At 37.3% G+C, this 17,618-nt stretch overlaps 1 protein-coding gene across 4 annotated transcripts in view; it reads right to left on the bottom strand.

Moving 5' to 3' along the window:
* The window catches only part of GK (glycerol kinase), a 66,880-nt gene that overhangs the window by 13,274 nt on the left and 35,988 nt on the right, over positions 1-17,618 (bottom strand). For all 4 annotated transcript variants that reach the window (XM_072955588.1, XM_015243703.3, XM_006209417.4 and 1 more), the window contains 6 exons: positions 17,347-17,456; positions 16,778-16,844; positions 13,818-13,853; positions 13,365-13,432; positions 9,464-9,506; positions 8,923-9,003 (listed from right to left, as the gene is read on the bottom strand). In XM_072955588.1, the coding sequence (XP_072811689.1) occupies positions 8,923-9,003; positions 9,464-9,506; positions 13,365-13,432; positions 13,818-13,853; positions 16,778-16,844; positions 17,347-17,456 (405 nt within the window). The remainder of the gene's footprint in view (positions 1-8,922; positions 9,004-9,463; positions 9,507-13,364; positions 13,433-13,817; positions 13,854-16,777; positions 16,845-17,346; positions 17,457-17,618) is intronic.

The following is a 17,618-nucleotide window of genomic DNA, read 5'->3' as shown; positions in this document are numbered from 1 at the left end:
AAATATGAATCAACCCTTATTCAAAGTCACGATCTTCTGGGAAAATTACACAGAAGCCGCATAGTTGTTCTCTAATAAAGACATAATAGAAATGAGAGGGTAAAAAGAAGTAAGTTCAGTGATAACAGGACAAGAGAAATAAATTATTCAAAACTTGGACAGATAGCCTGGAGAGTGAAAGGCTAAGAAACAGGCTATGCAAAGATTAGATTAAAAAATAATCAAGTAGATCTGATGTGATGTCATAGCAGGCAAGCATACTTTTCCCAAAAAGCTCCTTGATGTGAATGCCACTACCATGCACAGTATCTGTATAAAGCAGATATTTCAGGATGCAGGGGAATCATATCTTACAAGGCAGTTATGGTTAAAATCAGTAACTGTCAAGAAAAATTACATAAAATTAATGTTATCCTTCAACTGCTTAAAATCAACCATTAGGCACAGTAAACATAGTTTTGTGTATGTTACAGTAGTATCACTACATATATAATTAATACTGTACTTAATTTGTATAAGATTACAAATGCAAAATCTAACTCTATAGCATTTTTAATTGCATAGAAAACGAGAACAGGAGCATAGTGCTGAACTGGGGAAGCATTATCTTTGAAATGTAATCTATATCATTAATACTTCAGTAACAAGTTAGGGAATTAAAATTAAAAGCACTTATTGCTCAGAAAGTATACTTTCCAGGAAAGTACATTACAAAAGTCCATAAATATATATACTGCGGCAGACAGATCCTTAATTAAGGTGGCCTCCATGATCCTTGCCTCCTGCTGTGCATCCTTTTCCGAGATCCCTTTTCCATGAGCGACATGAGATCTCTGACTTGCTTCTAACCAGTAGGTCATGTCAAAGGACAAGATGTATGTGATGATGTATATATGATTACATTGCATAAGATTATTGCACCTGTTTCCTGGACTCTCTCCCTCCTTTGCTGGCTTTAAAGAACCAAAGGGCCATGTTAGCAGTCATCACATGGGAAGGAACTGCAGGTGGCCTCTAGGAGCTGAGGGCAGCCTCTGGCTGACTGATGGCAAGAAACTGAAACCCTCAGACCTACAACCACAAGGAACTAAATTTGGTCAATAATCTAAATGAGCCTAGAAGCAGATGGAGCCTCAGAGGAGACTGCAGCCTTGTGAGACCATGAGGACAGGAATCAGCTAAGCTTTGTCTGGACTCCTGATCCATGGAAACAGTGAGATAGTAAATGGGTGTGGTTTTAATCTGCTTAATTTGTGGTAATATTGTTATGCAAAAAACAATTAATTAATACATCAAGCTTATACCTCAAATGGAATATCTGCCTCAAAAGCAATGAAAAACTCTAAAAAGAAAATAATAACACTATAATCATAAATCACACCAAGTAAGAGATGGAATAAAGAGCATTTAAAGATACAAGGAACCATGTGACAATGAATATACATATGTTCCTGTATAACTGAAAAATTGTGCTCTACACTGGAATTTGACCCAACATTGTAAAATGACTGTAACTCAATAAAAATAGGTTAAAAAAAAGATACAAGGAACCTTCTTTGAAGTGCATATTTAAATAGACAAAAATGGCATCACATAGTATTTGGTATGTAAACAATATTCATTATTGAGTGTCTACTGCATGTCAGCCTCTGGGATGGAGTGGTGAACAAGACAGACAGGTACCCTGGCTTAGGGTACTTAATCCTAGTGAGAGAATACAGAACATGGAATTCTCAAATCCAGAGTAAGCTGAAGTTCACAATCATATTAAAGGCCCCCAAGAGAATTTTGTTTTGTGAAATAATATTTAGAAAAAGAAGATGACCAAGGAAATGGAGAAGCACAGCTTGGTGAAGATAGTACACAGATATCAGAGCGAAGGCAGAAGTACTCAACCACTATTTTGCTTCAGCATCTTCCACTCCTAAGAAACATTTTCCAACTAGAAAGAGTGGGACAAATTTAAGCAGTTTAATAGGAGTTTAAAGTTTCAGAACAACTGAAGGATCATGTGTCCCAGTTCCTTTTCACTGATAATGAAAACAGGGACCTAGAGTTGTTTAAATGTCAGGTATAGATGAATCACATGCTGGAGGAAGGGAGAGGAAAAAAGAATTTTCTTGGTGATGAAAAAGAGGTAAATATCGTATCAGCAGAGGTGGTGAGTCTGCATTTTAAAAATCATCTGTGTTCCTAAGAGAGGGTAACAGGCAAAAGGTAAAAAGAGAAAACCAAAACAACACAGGCTAACTCAAACAGAGGATAGTGTCGATGTGGACAGAAACAGAAATGCATGACCGAGCAGGATTTGAGGCCACAAGCAGGATGGGTTCTGGTTCACTTTTCTGTATGTGTCAGGGAGCAGGAGTGGTGGCTATGAGCTGACTCCTGCAGAGGAAAAGGGATCCAAAATGTTTTGTGCAGGACAAGGAATAGCATTGGTGCTTGGAGCCAGGGCCAGGGGCTGCTCTCCCGCTCGTGCAGGGGTGCTGGGAAACAAGCGACTGTCCACCTGCTGACTAAGGCTAATGGCTTAGTGGAAGATGACACTGGAAGGGAAAATTTCAAAATGTACAAGGAAATTCATTATTAAGACATCAGGCATGGTGTTGGAAAAATTGGAGAGGTACATGCAAAAGAATCAAACTGGGCTACTTTCTCACACCATATACAAAAGTAAACTCCAAAATAGATTAAAGACTTAAATGCAAGGCTTGAAATCATCAAACTCCTAGAAGAAAACATAGGCAGTGTGCTCTTTGATACCGGGTCTTAGCAATTTTGGAGATCTGTCCCCTCAGGCAAGAGTAACAAAAGCAAAAATAAACTAAAAAGCGTTTGCACAGTGAAGTAAATTCTCAACAAAAAAGGCAGCCTACTGAAAAGGAGAAGATATTTGCAAATGATATATCTGATAAGGGGTTAATATCCAAAATATACAAAGACCTCATATAACTCAACATCAAAACAAACAGCCCAATTAAAATAATGAGCAGAGGACCTAAATAGGCATTTTTCCAAAAAAGACATAGACATGGCCAAGAGACATATGAAAATAAGTTCAGCATCACTAATCATCAGGGAAACGCATATCAAAACCACAATGAGATACCACCTCACACTTGTCAGAATGGCTATTATCAAAAATACAACAAATAACAAGTATTGGCAAGGATGTGGAGAAAAGGGAACTTTTGTATGCTGTTGGCAGGAACATAAATTTGTGCAGCCACTATGGAAAATGGAGGTTCCTAGAAAAATGAAAAATAAATCTACCTACCATACAATCTAGCAAGTCTACTTATGGGTATTTTTTCAAAGAAAACAAAAACACTAATTCAAAAAGATACATGTACTCTTATGTTCATTGCACCACTGCTTATAATAGCCAAGATATGAAAGTAACCTAAGTACCCAATGACAGATGAATGGATAAAATGGATAATTTCAAAATATATAAAATGGAATATTACACAGCCATTAGAATGACATCTTGCTATTTGTGAATACATGGATGGACCTAGAGGGTGTTATGCTAAATGAAATAAGTAAGACAGATAAAGAAAACACAGTATGATTTCACTTATATGTGGAATCTAAAGAAATAAAACAAATGAACAAATACAATAAAAAAGGAAATAGACTCAGAAAAGGAAAACAAATTGGTGGTTGCCAGAAGGGAAAGGGGTAGGGAAATGAGTGAAATAGATGAGGGAGATTAAGGGGTACAAACTTCCAGTTACAAAATAAGTCACAGGGTTGTAATGTACAGCACTGGGAATATAGTCAATATTTTGTAATAATTTTGTATAGTGAAAGATACTAACTAGACTTACTGTGGTGATCATTTTCTAATGTATAAAAATATTAAGTCACTATGTTGCATATCTAAAATTAATATAATATTGTAAGTCAATTATACTTCAGTTAAAAATTGGTAAAATTAAAAAATATATATATACTTTTCGGTAAATTAGATATTATTGCAATCGTGCTAGCTTGCAAGCACCATTTTGAATAAAAATGTATGGAAGGGAAAAAAATGACATAAGTCAACAAAATAGCTGGAATAGAATTCATTCCAGTCTGAAAAGTAAGTATTTAAAATATGTATGTGCTAAAAGTATTCAAAGAGATAAATTAAGGTATGATTTCCATGAAAAAAATCACAAATTACAAATCAAAAGAAAAGATGAATAAAACAAAATCAGGTAGATATGAAAAATAATGAATTGCAAATCCTAGAAATGAAATTACTGAGTGAAATTTAAAAATGTAATAGATGGGACAAACTGTAGAATAGACGAAGGAGGGTATAGCTCAAGTGGCAGAGCTCATGCTTAGTGCGCATGAGGTTCTGGGTTCAATCTCCAGTACCTCCTCTTAAAACAAGTAAGTAAATAAAACTAATTACCCACCCCCTCCCCAAAACAAAAACAAAAACAAAACAAAACAAAAAGGATGGACAGCCATGTTAGGTAAATCAGTGTCCCCATACATTGCTGGTGGTATTAACATATGGTAATGAAAAAGAATGAAACAACAGCTATATCTAACAACAGGGATGAATCTCACAAATATAATGTTGAGTGAAAAAGGCCAGATCAAAGATTGCATACTGTATTACTTAGTCTCTCTCTTTTGTATTTTTAACATGTAAAGTATTAAAAACATGCAAAGCTAAACTCTGGTGTTTAGGATTGCACATTTAAGTGTTAAAACTATACAGAAAGTAAGAGGAGGATTATAATAAAGGTCAGGACGGCCATTACCTTAGGGAGGAGGTTGTGATTGGGAGGGGCACACGGGGGGGGGGGTGTTCCTGGTAGGTTCTGTTAACTGATCTGAGTGAGGTTACATGGGTCTTCCCTTTATAATAATTTATTAAGCTGTACATTGATATTTTATGCATTCTTCTTTATATGCCTTCCATTTCACAATTAAAAAGTTTTCGTTTTAAAGAGAGAATTTGAAAATGTAAGGTAGATACTGAGAACTCACCAGGGATGCAGCACAGAGAAACAAAGAGATTAAAAAATACAAAGGGGCAGTTAAGAGACAAGGAGGGTGGGTTGAAAGGTTCCAATACCCATATAATAGCAATTCCAGGAGAGGATGGAGGTAATGGTAGAGAAGCAGTATTTGAAGAGATAATTGTTGAGAATTCTCCAGAACTGAAGACAGACTTGTATCCAAGGACCTAACAGAATAAGTAAAAATAAATCCAAACTCAGGGACTATCACAGTAAAACTATGGAACATCAAAGATAAAGATAAGGAGATAATGTTAAAAACTTCCATACAATAAACCTGATTATCTACAAAGGAACCACATTTAGAACAGAGCAACAAAGGTCTCATTAGCATCAAAAAATGGCCACGAGGGATGTAGAAAAAACAACTGAGATTTTATATCCACCCCAGAGAGAGGGCAAAATAAGGACAAACCTAGAAAGAATAGGCTTACTATGCCAGACTCCGGCAACTATAAAACACTGTCCCTCAGCAAGAAAAACCTGGGGATGAAGACATAAAAGGTATGGGACCAAAGAAATGATACTGGACACAGAAATGGATAAAATATGCCATAAATATGATTTATGATTGACTGAAAACAGTACTAATGATTGTGTTTTACAAAAAGTGTAAATAAAAAAAAATTAAATTCAGTAACATGATTGCTGGTGGAGGGGGTAGAGGTAAAGCAGAGATCCTCATCATGGTTGGGTGGTTAAACATACTAAACAACCATAAGCACTCTTACGAAGGAAAGTATATCGTTATAGAATATGTTAAAAATTTAAAGGCACTACCAAAAAATCCCAAAGAAAAACCAAAAATTAAAAATGCACTGTTTTTTGCTTCCAAATCAGCAGAAGGAGAATGAAAGACTAAAAACTATGATGGGCAGGTATAGTTTCCATTTTCAAAAAGGGTAGAAAGTAAAATTTTAATATCTCAGAATGCCAAGCCTAACAACAATCTGTCAAAGAAATGAGTATTAAATATACACTTTTTAAGCACTTACCAAAAAAAGGGGGCAGGGGGTGGGGGAAGAAGCGTGACCAAGTGGAATTTGCATAAACTTACTGAGAAAATGTTGTACCAATACAGCTTTACTCTCAGCACTTTTTTCGATCTTTTTTTCCTTAATATTTAAAAAATGTTTGTTAACTGAAAAAAAATTAGAAACGTGGAAAAGAAAATAATTCTATCTACTATTGTTAATACAGAACTGTATGTGTGTGTGTGGTGGCTGAGTTGCTAGGTTAGAAGGGTGTGACTTATGTGAGATCCAGTGAAAAGAACACTGGACTTGGGAGACTGGAACCCAGAATATTCAGATTTACAAGGAAGGAGATGGCACAGTGGGGTGGCCTAGGCATCTAGACTTTTATGTCCAATAAAAGCATCGGCTACTAACTAGCTGTCAAAAGTCACTTTGATCAAATGACTCCAATTTCACTTGTCTTCGTGTATAAAACAAGGAGATAGCAGGGTGCTGTAAAGCCTGTTATCTAATCTACTGTCCCTCTCCACTTTAAAATTCTATGAAACTAAAAAAAATTTACATGAATTGGAACAAAATCATAAAGCATAGAGGTGTTACCTCTCCAGATGAGACAACACTGCAAGAATAACAGAGTGAAAAAAATTCACAGTGTCAGAATAGGCTGAAATCACTATCGTGAAATTTAACAGGAAGAAACAAAGACCTAAATTTGGATCAATAAAAGGTCATCTGTGCAAATACAAATTGGAGGGGATCTGGCTTGATGATGATTCATTTGGAAAAGAGCTAGATATTTTAATACATGCTCCTGGAACCAATGATATGATGGGGTTATTAGATCTAATTAGTGAACTCTCGGGCTAGAGTGGCAGAAACAGTGTTTATGGTCACAGAGGCACAAATCACACTAAGGGCCTACCTCATTTTATTGCACTTCACAGATACTGCTTTTCTTTTCTTTTTTTTTTTTTTTTACAAATTGAAGGTTTTGTGGCAACCCTTCATTGAGCAAGTCTATTGGTGCCATTTTCTAACAGCATTTGCTTAATTTGTGTTTCTGTGCCACATTTTGGTCATTCTTGCAATATTTTAAACTCTCATTACTATTATTTTGTGTGTGTGTGTGGGAGGTAATTAGGTTTAATTATTAACTCTTTTTAAAATGGAGGTACTGGGGATTGAACCCAGGACCTTGCCCATGCTAAACACTACCACTGAGCTATATCCTCCCCACCCCATTATTATTATATTTGTTAAGATGATCTGTGATCAGTGATTTTTGGCGTTTTGGAGTGCCACAAACTGCCTATATAAAACAGTGAACTTAATCTATAAATGCGTGTGTTCTGACTGCTCTACTGACCAAGACTTTCCCCATTTCTCTTCCTCTCCTCAGGTCTCCCTACTCCCTGAGACAAAACAATACTGAAATGATACTGAAATTAACAACCCTATAATGGCCTCTAAGTGTTCAAGAGTCACATGTCTTTCATTTTAAATGAAAAGCTGGAAATAATTCAGCTTTGTTAGGCTGGCATGTCTAAAGCTGAGAGAGGCTGAAAGCTAGGTCTCTTGTACCAAATGGTTAGCCAAGTTGTGAATGCAAAGGAAAAGTTCTTTAAAAAAATTAAAAGTGCTACTCCAGGGAACACTCCAGTAGAACTCCAGTGAATGCTAAAAAAGTGAAACAGCCTTGTTGCTGATATGGAAAAAGTTTGAATGGTCTGAACAAAAGCTTAAACCAGCCACAACAGTTCCTTAAAGCCAGAGCCTAATCCAGAGCAAGGCCCTACCTAACTCACTTCAATTCTGCGAAGGCTGAGAGAGGTGAGGAAGCTGCAGAAGAAAAGTCTGGAGCTAGCAGAGGTTGGTTGATGAAGTTTAAGGAAAGAAGCATTCTCCATAACATAAAAAGTACAAGGTGAAGCAGCACATGCTGATGTAGAAGCTGCAGCAAGTTTCTGAGAAGATCTAGCTAAATTAATTAATGAAGGTGGCTACACACAGCAGATTTTTGAATGTAGACGAAACAGCCTTCCACTGGAAGAAGATGGCATGTAGGACTTTCATAGCTAGAGAGAAGTCTATGCCTGGCTTCAGAGCTTCAAAGGACAGGCTGACTCCCTTGTTAGAGGTTAATGCAGCTGGTGACTCTAAGTTGAAGCCAATGTTTATTTAACATTCGTAAAATCCTAGGGCCCTTAAGATTTATGCTAAACCTACTCTGCCAGTGCTCTAGAAATGGAACAACAAAGCCTGGAGGACAGCCCATCTGTTTACAGCATGGTTTACTTAATATTTTAAGTCCACTCCTACTGCTCAGAAAAAGATTCCTTTCAAAATATCACTGCTCATTGACAATGCACCTGGTCACCCAAGAGCTCTGATGGAGACATACAATGAGATTCATGTTGTTTTCATGCTGCTAATGCAACGTACATTATGCAGCCCACGGATCAAGGAGTAATATTGACTTTCAAGTATTATTATTTAAGAAATACATTTTGTAAGGCTATACCTGCCATAGACAGTGATTCCTCTGATGAATCTGGGCAAAGTCAACTGAAAACCTTCCGGAAAGGATTCACCATTCTAGATGCCATTAAGAACATTTGTGATTCATGGGAAGAGGTCAAAATATCATTAATAAGAGTTTAGAAGAAGTTGATTCCAACTCTCATGGATGACTTTGAGGGGTTCAAGACTTCAGTAGAGGAAGTAACTGCCAATGTGGTGGAAACAGCAAGAGAACTAGAATTAAAAGTGGAGCCTGAAGATGTGACTGAATTGCTGCAATCTCATGATAGAACTTTTTAACAGATGAGGAGTTGCTTCTCATTCTTAGCTTTGTGACTTTCATTAGCTTTGAATGTTTGTCATATTATGTATAATGAATGAAAAGTACTTACTTCTAATGCATAATATACTGGTTTGTCTCTGCCAAGTTTGTAAGCAACTGTGGTTAGAAGGCCATGTTCAGAAAATACACACTGTAGGAAAGAGAAAAAGGATTCAGCAGTCAGGAAAACAAAAAGAGAGCATAAGAATATTTTTAAAGCAAAAACATAATTCAATAATATTTTTAAAGCAAAAACATAATTCAATAAATATAACAAATTAGAAAATAAATCTTAACAGTCAAAATTACCAGTATTAAGAACACCACATTTAAATGGTACAAAAAGTTTATCCCTTGTTCCAAATTTGATTTGCATTAAGAATCTGACAAGATCCTAGGGCAGATATCCCATCAACACAATTAAAAACATATGTATAAAATTCAGAGAACCATTCAAATTTAGTGATTTTCATCATTTTTATTGAGTTCTAAATTAAACTGTTAAAAATTAAATAAAAGCTTGTTGACTCAAAATAGCAAATTATGTTCAAGCATTACTTTTATGAAGTTAAAGAAGACTTTCATCAATCTCTTAATTTGAAAAAACCAACCTTACGGCCTGTATTACATAGTAAGAAACAGCCTGTTCCATACCTATAGTTGGGGGAGAGTGAATAGTAGGACAATTTTATTAAAAGTAAATAATACAAATTATTTACAAAAAGTAAATAGTATGAATACAAATTTCAACTGACATTTAACTTAGTATAATAAAAGTAATTATATTAAAGTTTTAGAAAACGTCCCAAAGCTAACAAACATCACATACTCTTTTGGAATAATCTTTAAAGAACAGTCTAGAAGAAAATGTACCTAGTGTGATCCTAATAGAAAAATGCACATATAGTATGTGGTGCTTAGTCATAGCCCAGGGCTATGTTTGTAAAATACCACTAGTTACAACAAATCCTAAATGCAGGCACAGTTACGTTACTACTAAACCACATGGAGTGAAGCATCATGACTTAAGAGCCATTTGGCAACGGGGCCCGCCAGCCTTGCTCCATCGTTAGTACAGTCATAAGGCAAGAAATGCCGCTATCTTCTGGCACACAGTGGCCATTAGGTCCAGGGTGCGGGAAAGTGGAGCTGGACTTTGGGCACAAGAGAGGCACAGAGGGGAAGGCTATTTCCAGCCTAGCCTTCCCATTCTCAGTGCCAGATGGGGCATTCTAACAGTGGTGGGAGAGTCCCAGCCAGCATGTAACGCAGCTGCCATGGGAAGTGAATTTTTGTGGTAGCCTTATCAGCATCAACTTTGGACTCTGCAAATCTGGTGCTTGGACATGAGAGAGTAGTTTTGACTTGTGCCAGGCAGATAAGTAGACCAAACTGATACAGCAAGGGTCACATGGCAACAGGTTTCAGCTGAGTTGGCTGCAACAGTCACCCTCGGCTCACCACAGCTGCCCTGCCTGAGCTCAGGATTCCCTCCCCGTGGGCCCTGCCACTGTGCCCTGCGACGTTTGGGCAGAGAGGAGAAGGGGGAGGGAGTGCTCAGTCCAAAGGAAGGGGATCCCAGCAGACACTACGACCAGTCACCGCTAAGTCAACAGACCCGAAGAGCTGTATTTGTCTTGTGGAAGCAAACAGAAATCGAAGGCAATTTTTTCCAGGCACCACTGCTGTGAATAAGAATTAGCCCGATACAGCCTATCTCTTCTGCTTGATTCTGGGCCTGCTTGATGAATAGCCAGCACATTCAGGATGAGTATCTAAGTTTTCAAAGACACTAGTCAAAAAACACTAGGTACAGGTAATGACATATTTACGAATTTAAACACATAAATCACTATACCTTATTACTTCCATAATGCTGAAAAAGCTATATATTTTAATATCCTTTAATAGATACTCACAAAAAAAGTTAATTGTCTGTTCCATGCTTTTCATTTTATTTTTTAAATTAATTTTTTAATGGAGGGCCTGGGGATTGAACCCAGGACTCCTTGCATGCTAAGCATGTGCCCTACCGCTGAGCTATATATCCTCCCCCATGCTTTTAAAAGGAGAAGTCTGAACCCATTTAGTCCCCATACAAACACTCTGTATACTGAACAGTAACCTGGCTTCCATCTTGAGCCTTCTACTAAAGCTTCATTCATTCTTAGAGGTCACCACTGAAGACCTAATTTCTCAGCCTCAGCCTCCATGACTTTTATGGAGTATTTTGCACTGCTGACCAAGCACCCCACCCCTCAAGTATCTCTACCTGGGATCACCACATTAATGACTAACTACATTCTTATTTGTCTGCATTCTCCATCCCTGCGTTTCTTACTTTTAAAAATATCTCCTCTACCTGTATATTTTTTCTTGGTATTTTCATCTAGTCCTGTTGCTTCAAAAGTCACCTCTAAATCGGGAAATTCAAAACCTCTACTTTTATAATGAACTCATTCCCCATTTCCAAATGTGTAAGATAGATATATAACCTCTCAGTACCACCGTGTCCCAAATAGAAATTCTTCTACTTGGACGCGTTTCCTACTTTGGCTAAGCCTAACCACTAGGTCCAGGTGACTAGACTTCATACATGCTTCCTGTCTCCTGTCCCTCTGCAGTGTCATGGACATTCACCCACAGCCTCCCTCTCTCTCCTCACCTTCATAGTCTTTGTCCTTGTTATTAAGATGGCATAGTGGCCTCCACCATGCCCTCTTTGCCTCTAGCCTCCCCTCACTTTGACCCAGGATCATATTATTAAGTGAACTCTGAACACCAGCTCACAAACCTTCAGAAGTGTCCCAATGCCTTCAAGAAAAAACTCCTTAGTTGAAATTTAGGCCTTCACAACACCATCCTAGCCTTATTTTCCCACAACCACTTCCCTACCCAAATGTTCTCTACAGTCTTTAAACAAAGCCTTCCATTTTCCCACATGCATCTTTGGTCAGTGTTCGATGTGTTCACCATACTGCGCATTCTTTAGAACATCTCATTACTAACATAATGTTTTGTGACTTTTCTCCCCTCCTTATGAAACCCAACATAAGTACTTCAAAGCGTCTCACGGCACATACGTTCTGATTTATAATATGATGAACTGTGTGTTTGTGTTCTTTCTCCTCAGGAAGACAAACATGAACTGAAAGACCTTACAATTGGCTATTCCCCTCCTTCAACCTGGAGGAGCTGCAGAGATATTCAACAAGCCGTCCTTAACTTAAATGCATCATTCAGGACTTGGTTGATAATGCTTAAGGGATTGGGGGAGTATAAAGAGAAGGAAAATCAGGCAATTTTATTGGATCCCATGTGCTCTATATTACTGTGTTAGGTACTTGACAAATAGAGATACCATCTGACTTACTAGCATTAGAGTGCTTGGCAGAGGAGGAAAGAAGGGGGCGGAGGGGATAGCCTACTTTTCCGTCACTTCTCTTGATTCCTGATTCAACTACCTGGAACCCAGAATTCATAGACTATGTTACCAGACCCTCGCTGACTCAAGCTTTCCTTGTGGTAACCTAGGATACCACGACCTGCACAGAATATTCATATCTCCTTTCCCCACCAAAAATTCTCACACAAATAATATCACACTCTTGCATGAGGATAGCTGCTCCTGCTAGACTACAAGAACATTTCATCTAAGATGTTAGATGTTCCATTATTCACAAAAGAAGAAACTAACCACTGAAGTTAACACTGATGAGAGAATTAGGAAAGAAAAGCACAGTAAATGTAGACAGTCTCCTGCCGGATCTATGGAAATCTTTTCCAAGCAGGGGACAGTAATGTGCCCTGGCTAAGTCAAATCAGCTGGATCTGGGTGCAAAGACTGCTTCTCTCACTTGCTAGTATAACCTCTCTGAGCATCTGTATTCTCCTACTAAAGTGGGAATAATCTTATTATTCTTAGATATGTGGCTTGTTACAGACTCTGCACGTGTGAGTAGTAAGATGAGATTAGGAGGAAAATGCACCAAATCTCTACTTCCATCATTCCTTCTTCTTCTTATCAAAGAAAAAACTTCAGGTAATAGGGAGAAAGCACAATGCCAGGGAAATAACACTGAAAGTCCCACACAAATAAAATTACTTTACAATTAGCGAGAAAGTCTAGGACAGGAACAATACCTTGAAAACTGTAGTTAATTATGACTCTTCCTCCCCTCTGTTCAGCCTTCCTCCCATTCCCGAACAAGCTCCCCAAAAGGCAAGAATACTTTAAACCAAAATTTAGTTTCTGGATGAAAAAAGTATTGAATTTTATAAATCATGGTTTTCACAAGCCTCATCAGTGTGTTTACATATGGCATAATGTATTTTATTTGAAGGAGATGAAGAAATACAAATGGGAAAACATTTTTGTATCTTTATTGGAACTCTGAAGCTACTAATTTTCAGCTCAGATGAACTTCAAAAGCTTTTCCTCATTCAAAACACCAAAGGGAAAAACAAACAAACCAACAAAACACCATTGGTTTTCAGATTTCTGAAACTCACGTGTTTTTGGCTTGTCCATCTTGGAAGCACATTTGTCCCACCAATGCAGCTGACTGGTCCCCCAAACACTGAAAGCATAAATGACAATAAAGAACACCGACTAAGACAATACTATTAACTTCCTTTTTACAAGAACCATAAGATTTATCTTTCCTTCTTTATTTATGAAGGAATGAACTGTCTTATGTTCTCTGCATTGCCTCCACTTGGCCATTTTCACATTTGTTAACACTCCTCTGAGGTAACAGGTACGGGAAGGGAGATTTCCAATTAATTTACTCAGAAAATTTTCAGTGGCCCACACTGCGTCACATAAGAACATGAATTAGCCAATTCTGCTGCTCTATTTATTCTTCACAGTTAAGGAAGCAGCAGACTGATTAAGGAAAGCTGTAACATGGAAGGGATTGGGGGTAGGGAGGTCGCAGGGAGATGGTTGGTGATGAGACTTACCCCAGATATTGGCACACCTTCCAAGGCCCCAGCTTTCTAATAAAATTTTAAAAAAAGGATTATGAATAATCACAAACTGTTGGCTCCACTAACATAACTGCAACAGAAACGAACACGAAGAGCAACATGCCAGAGCATGTGGGCAGACAAGACAAAGCCATTGTTTCAACTACATGAGTGGTTCAGAGAGACAGACACCAGAAAGATTCCTAGAATGGCAGGAAGAGGCATGGCACTGGAGCGTGGACATGACACACCGGGCTGGCAGTCAGGAGACGCGGGCTGTACTCCTGGTTAGTCACTCAGTCACTGAGCAGGCCGCTGAAATCTCTCTAGGCCTCTATCTACAAAATGGGACTGGCCTTATTGAGCTTATATGAATGCCAAAGTCCATTTGCTCTTTGCTATTATTCCTGCTACTAAAGACTAACATATCCTTTTAAATGAACATATGAATAGCTATCAAACAGCATGGAACATATTTACTTTGGAATGTTGCATTTTATCAACTATACTTCCTACCCAAACTGCTTAAGTAAGAAACACAGGGTGGATAGATCGCTGGTAGAGCACGTGCTTAGCAAGCACAAAGTCCTGGCTTCAATCCCTAGTCCTACTCACAAATCAATCAATTGGATCACCACAACCCCACCAAAAAAAAAAAAAAGAAAAGAAAAGAAATACAAGAGTGTTCAGGTACTGGGTATTACTTGTTCATAACCAACATCACCCTTCAAGTTTTTTATAAATTAGAGTTAATTTATGTGATGAATAGTGGTTTCTATTTTGATCAAGGATGGCCAGCATTCCAGGGGGGAAAATGAGATTTCAGTGGCTGACTGTGGAGTTTACCAAACTTAATTTTTAAAGGAATACTTTACACTCATACAAAGCAATCTGTACTGGTATTAGGGAATTAGGAGAAAGGAATATGTTCCCTTAAGTACAGGTGATGTACCAGGAAGAGTGCCAAACAAAAGCTTTGGCCCGACCATTCAGCCTGCCATTTGGAAGCCAGTCTCCTGGCCCCTGGGAGCTTCCAGTTCCTGGGGTGTTAAAGCAAGGGTAAAAATAGAGGCCACCTCACATGGCTACAAGGAAATAATAGCATCTGTGTGGAAACCCTTTACAAAACAGAAAATACCCTCTAGGTAGTAGTTATCATTTTATTTCTTTCATGCTTTCTGGTTAGTTCAAGACCTGTCTTTTTATTTACTGTAAATAGTCTTAGAAAATCTGAACCTGGATAAGTGAAGGGTAAATTCCATAAAGGGCTAGGAGAGAATTAGGAAACCTAGAGGCTGTAAATCTTGATGTACTTAAATACAGAAAGAAGCCCTTGCTCATACTATTGAAAATATCGAACAACCAGCAGGATCTACTGTATGCGTGTGGTCAGGCACAGAAAGCGCTCCTTTTCCTTCGCAGAGAGGGATCTCTGGAGGATTCCTGGGAATATCCTCTGGTGAAGCATGCAGAAAAAGTGACAGTGCATTTCCAACTAACTGGTCTGAAAGGTTGGGCAAGATAACATTCAAGATAGATGTTCAGGACATTTAAAGACTACATCTGATTTCCCTGTTATGCTAAAGCCCAAAGCACATCACAGCTGTACTTTGTAATGGGGACCATTAGAATTTCTCATTCCAGAAAATCACCTTCATGTTTTATCGTGAAATCTCACTCTTGATCTTATGAGATTCTTAAAAAAATAAACAAGTAAGATTAAGTTTTAAAAACACCTAATGCTTGACTACAGCTTATAATAATTTGGAGGGTCATGGAAGATTCTAGATAAATCTGTTAAGTAAACGGACTTCTGCTTGACTAAAACTAAATGGAAATGCACTGTATCTTTTCCAAATGAATGGGTAGCGTAATTGGTGGGCAACCTACTCACCAGGCTATGAGAGATTTTCTACAGTCAGCAAAGGGGAGAGAGGGGGGACAGAAGCAATAATATTTAAATGCAAGAGAAACTAGGCCAGTGAAATTTTTTCAACCATCCTCTGAAACTGTTTCTCAAGAAAAGTTTTTTTCTCTGACTAAAGTCAGTTTGTAGATAGCTATGAAATCATCAAAGCACTTTGAAATTGTAGATAAGCAACTGTGCTTCCCTTTAAAAATTCCATGTTGCCTTGAAAGGCTTTATTATAATTAAAACATTTAAGAATTCTTGCTTATATTTTATCTACAACACTGAGTATTCAATTCAATAACTCAATTAAATAATAAAGTCTATAAGAGTATCTAATATTTTTTGTGGAATGTCATTTTTTGCAATTAATCTTAGACATTCTTAAATTTTACCATAAATTCTAGATTTTTGAGCTTAAACACCAGTTCAAATCCTCTTAGAGATTTGCATCTCTGCTGAGTATTCAGAGACACTCAATGATGCTAAGTGTACTTTTTGCTGACACTGCTTTTCTTGTGGGTTTCAATGAAAGCAACAGTAAAAATGTCCATGATGAAAACCCGTTTAATTAGCAATCACAAATCAGCAACAGACTCTGCTTTCAGTTTCTTTGCTCAAGTTTTGCTCAGGCTGACAAAGAATCTAAGATGAAACATGGTTTGGTTATTAGAAGAGATTCAACAGGAAAAAATGTGACGAGACTTTCCTGTAAATTAAAAGCTGGCATCACAACTGCTAAACAGTTATTTGGATTAAAAAAATAAACTGGCTCAAACATTCCCCTGCCATCCTGTATAATTAGATTATCCATTAATACTTTCAAATACTCAAAGAAAAGCCAGTTAAGGTTTATAAAATATAAAATCCATTGGTAGGAAGGGTTCTTAAGAATTTAAGTTATAAAACTATTTAAACAATACTAAATTCTTATTTTACATACTGCCAACATTAACAAAAAATTCACAGCTCTCAAAATAAAAAACAGCACACAATTGACTTTTGACTTCTGAATAGTAAAGCTTTTTTTTTTTTTTTTTTTTACCATTAGGCCATAGATCTCAGAAGAACTCCGGACATTTGGAAGAATTTTCATTGGAATTTCAAAAAATCTAAAAAACAATAAAGACTGTGTTTAACACTATTGTCAGTAAACATCTAGAAACATTTATATGTATTTAAAGGTAAAAAACCAAAAAAGAAAAAGGTAAAAAACCAATGTAAACAACAATTAGAAACGGCTATATTTGAGTATAGAGTTAAATAGTAACAAATACATAAGCCAGCAGAACACACTGTATGCTTGGATGTTTAACGTTTTAACTTTATACAAACAAATCAATACAAAATGAAAAGCACACAGAAACCCAAGTACTTTTCGAAAGGAACCTAGTCTTCTTGAAGAATAATCAAGACAATTACTTAATTAGGCCTATTTATTATACATGCAGTATTAGTCTCCTTTAAAAGAATACATGACACAGACTTGTATTTTGTAGTTGAAATATCAACAATTAAAGTTTGGTGCTCCACTGACATCTGAAAATAGTAAGATTTAGGTTACAAATAGGTAACCTATTTGGAAAACTATTCTTAGGACAAAACACAACTTACTCGCAGAGCTCTTTATCCCATTCCAAAGAATGGATGTTGAAAAGCATTGTCCTGCTCGCATTTGTTACATCCGTGCAATGGACACCTCCACTGGCTCCTCCTGTCAAGCTCTAGACAGAATGAAAAGGACATGTTAAATGTGTATGTTTTTGCAATTTAATTTACACTCTGTCAAGAGCCATAATCAGCAGCAGAACACATAAAACAGGAAGACGGAACATTTCAATTACTGAATTTTCTAGTTTTCAGCAGTGTCCAAGAGAAACATAATG

The sequence above is a fragment of the Vicugna pacos genome, chromosome X, assembly GCF_048564905.1.
Source record: "Vicugna pacos chromosome X, VicPac4, whole genome shotgun sequence".
In the NCBI taxonomy this organism is placed as follows: Eukaryota; Metazoa; Chordata; class Mammalia; order Artiodactyla; family Camelidae; genus Vicugna; species Vicugna pacos.
This window is presented reverse-complemented; position numbering and strand designations above follow the sequence as displayed.